Consider the following 3,494-nt stretch of genomic DNA (forward strand, 5'->3'; position numbering starts at 1 on the left):
CAAGTCCTCACAGCGGGTGACCGAAGAGAGGTGTTGCCATGGGATTCCCAGCGCTTCGGCTGGCTGCTGCATCTGACACCATCCCGTGAACAGGGCCTGTAGACAAGGGGGGGGGGGGGCTCACTGCAAACGTGGGGCACACTGTTGGGAGAAGAACACCAAACACACACACAAACACACCACGGCACGCTACGACACACAAAGGCTCAGGTGAAATCACACTTGCATAAATCCACACAAATATGCAGGCCGTTGGTCCAGGGTACTGGCTGACGGGCATCGGTCCCAACTTCGGAACACGGTAGTCAAGGGGGCAGCACACGGGAGGGCAGGCTACAACAAAACACCTCTAGCGTAGGGCTACGTTCACAGTGTGGAAGGTAGGGCTACGGGCATTAGCTTAGGCACAGACAGGCTAGAGCTAGGTACACCCAACGTCGGGCTACAGTCACAGTGTAGAAGATAGGGCTAGGGGCATTAACTCACGTTGATGTTAAGACGAGAATACAATGGAGCAATGGGGAGGGAGACGTGGAAGTCCTGACAGCAGCGGCTAGCTTACGTTAGCTTGGCACAATAACGTAGAAGAGGAGGGGGGTTCTACTTAGCTCACTAAAGCCTGAGTGGGCTCGCCCAATGTCGTAAATTATGGCCGACAATCTCCCAAAGTAATCCAGTCCGTGGTCCGATCGTTGTTGTCGTGTAGTTCCTCACCCCGGGGGATTCCAGTATGGTTCCTTCACTCGCCCCGTTAGCAGTGCGGCTTGTGTCAGCGTTCCGGAGCTCTCCACTGGTCCACGTCTCGTCCTCGCCAAGTCTGTTCTAAGACTGAAAGTCACAGGTTTAAAAGCGTATTGCCCATCAATCACAACGCCCCCAAACTCCCGCTGTACACCTGTGCATGGTTATGGTAAGTGCATGGATGACGGCACCATAGTGTGGTTCCGCTTGTTATGCGGAATCACCTGGTGACATCTGCCTTCATAGACATAACCGTGTGTCAAATCAAGGAAGACCAATCTATGGATGTGGATGGTGTGTTGGAAGTGGTGCGTATTTATGTTGCTGAAAAGTGTAATCCCGATATACTTCGCCTAACTGGCCTTTTCTTTGACTCTTTGAATTTGACTTTTTAATTTTAAAGAAGTTGCTCTCTCCTTTCTCTTTCTCGTTCTCTCATACATATACTGATGGATTCACATTTTCCCTTGTTTTTCCCATTTAAAATTAAAAAAATCCAAATAAAAGAATTGTAATAATTTTAGTTTTAGTCATTTTAGTTAAGGACAAAAGTTGTCAAGGATTAATGCAGCGTGAAAAATTAGCTTTTAATATCATTGAAGATATCAACATTTTGTAATACATTTGTTTCTAACAGAAAGCCTGTTGAAGATGCAGTCTGTGATTCAGTTTCGCGAAAGGTTGTTAATATTTGTGCTCAACAGCCAATCAAATTACACCCCTTCCGTCTGTGCTCCTTAAGTACCATGTTGATCGGCTGGGATTGTTTATGGCTCGATAAAAAAAATACTGTATGTGAGTATGTGTTCAGAATCACGGATCTCACCTCCAATAGGCCTACACATTAACATAGAGAAGACAAATACATATTTAAACTATTTACTTCACCGCAGAATTCTCATTCATGATAAGCCCACTCAAGAGAATTTTGTCTCCAGAGTGTGCCACGCACAACCTGTGACAGCAGCTCATTTTCAGTAAACATGTTTTCATCTAATCCCCATACAATAGACGTCATTAAGCTTCCTAAATTTAACCTCAGTCTAGGATATAAACATGATGACCAACTTCATTGCCTGCTAGTGGCAAGAACCTAGGACCTCCTATATTTCTAATTAGTGTGAACAGGTAGGTGGTAAAACCTGCTAGTCTCTAGGCCTGCCGCACCTCCACCGGTGCCCTTTGGGCTAGCTGCGGGGTCATCAGCCGGGGACCACAGATGTTTCGCCCCTTATCCCGGAACATCTCCTTGTGGCGGGGCAGTGAACAGGGACGTCTCCAAGTCACCCCCCTCAGCTAGCCTTCCTCAGGAGTTGCTCGCTCCCCATGCCTTGTCCCAATTAACTTTCAACACAGCAATCTCTACCAGGACTTTTATGGAGTGATTTTACTCTCAGTGGAAGTTTTTTTACTTTTTACTAGGTCAATGGATCTCACTGTTGTGACTGAACTGAACCTTTGCTTAAATTACACATGTGAATATGCTCATAAGACAACAGTGACTGTACTTCTCAATGCATGTGTGACAGCAGTGATCATTCTGACTGTGTGTGGAAACTTGCTTGTGATCATCTCCATCTCGCACTTCAAGCAGCTCCACACACCGACAAACTTCTTAATTCTTTCTCTTGCTACAGCTGACATGATGGTTGGTGTCACTGTCATGCCATTGCAGTTTATAACAAAAACCTTATGCTGGCACATGAGCACTACACTTTGCTATTTTTCACTGCTGTGCTCAACCCACTTCACCTTTGTTTCTATTTACAATGTGACGTTAATTTCCCTGGATCGGTTTTATGCTCTGAGCAACCCATTTCAGTACTCAAACAATATCACCCTCAAAGTCACCTCTGTTCTTATCTGCTTGAATTGGTTCGTTTCATTGTGCTATAATCTGTTTTTTATTTATTTAAATGTAACTGGAAATGGTGATGTGGTGTGTTTTGGGGAGTGCCCTGTAGTGGTGAATGAGACTTGGGCAGTCACAGACCTTTTTGTTACTTTCGTCATACCGTGTTCTGTGATGATTATTTTGTACACAAAAATATTTGCTATTGCTAGAAAACATGCAAAAAACATCAACATCACCAGAAATCATGGCGAATGCGTTCCTAAAGCTTCAGAAAGGAAAGCAGCCACCACACTTGGAATTCTAGTTGTTGTGTTTGTCACATGTTTGTTACCCTACTTCTTGTGTATTGAGTTGATTCCTATTATTCCATATACATTATTTGATCAGGTCCTTGATGCAACTCTGACCATAGTACACCTGAACTCTACTTTTAATCCAATCATTTATGCACTCTTCTACCCCTGGTTCCAAAGATGTGCAAAACTCATTCTCATGCTAAACATTTTCAATCCTGGCTCCTCTCTAATAAATGTACTTTCAAAAAATTGATAGGTGTGAATATAAATAAATTCATCACATGTTCATTAAAAAAACTAGGTATTCAAATATATTTCTATATGTCATCATTAATACTTCATTTTCAGAAACACTATTCATGTTCCATTACACATTTACCTTTTAAATTGAATTTGTAATTATTATGCGTCTACTACCCTCAACCACAACTTCAAATGATATCCCTATTTTTTCCCAAATGTGGGTTAAAGGGAAACTGCAGGATTGTTCAACCAGGGGTCTATTTTTATATCTTTTTAAGTCCACTTTTTTACTCTGGTCTCTTAGGTAGGACCCCATTCAGTGCCTGTAGTTGATTATCAAAGAGAGGTGCTCTCCTTTG

The 3,494-nt window shown here is 43.1% G+C and overlaps 1 protein-coding gene across 1 annotated transcript; it reads left to right on the forward strand.

Annotated features, from left to right (window-relative positions):
* Window positions 1-2,047: 2,047 nt before the first annotated feature.
* On the forward strand, window positions 2,048-3,219 carry LOC105908967 (trace amine-associated receptor 13c-like). The gene has a single exon (XM_031581826.2). It carries the CDS (start codon window positions 2,168-2,170, stop codon window positions 3,143-3,145), a length of 978 nt encoding a protein of 325 aa, XP_031437686.1. The 5' UTR covers window positions 2,048-2,167; the 3' UTR covers window positions 3,146-3,219.
* The last annotated feature ends 275 nt before the right edge of the window (window positions 3,220-3,494 follow it).

The sequence above is a fragment of the Clupea harengus genome, chromosome 15 (genome assembly GCF_900700415.2).
Source record: "Clupea harengus chromosome 15, Ch_v2.0.2, whole genome shotgun sequence".
Lineage (NCBI taxonomy): Eukaryota > Metazoa > Chordata > Actinopteri > Clupeiformes > Clupeidae > Clupea > Clupea harengus.

Bases quoted from the DNA above. Each gene is read 5' to 3' on its own strand.
- LOC105908967 (XM_031581826.2), top strand. From the start codon at position 2,168: ATGGATCTCACTGTTGTGACTGAACTGAACCTTTGCTTAAATTACACA.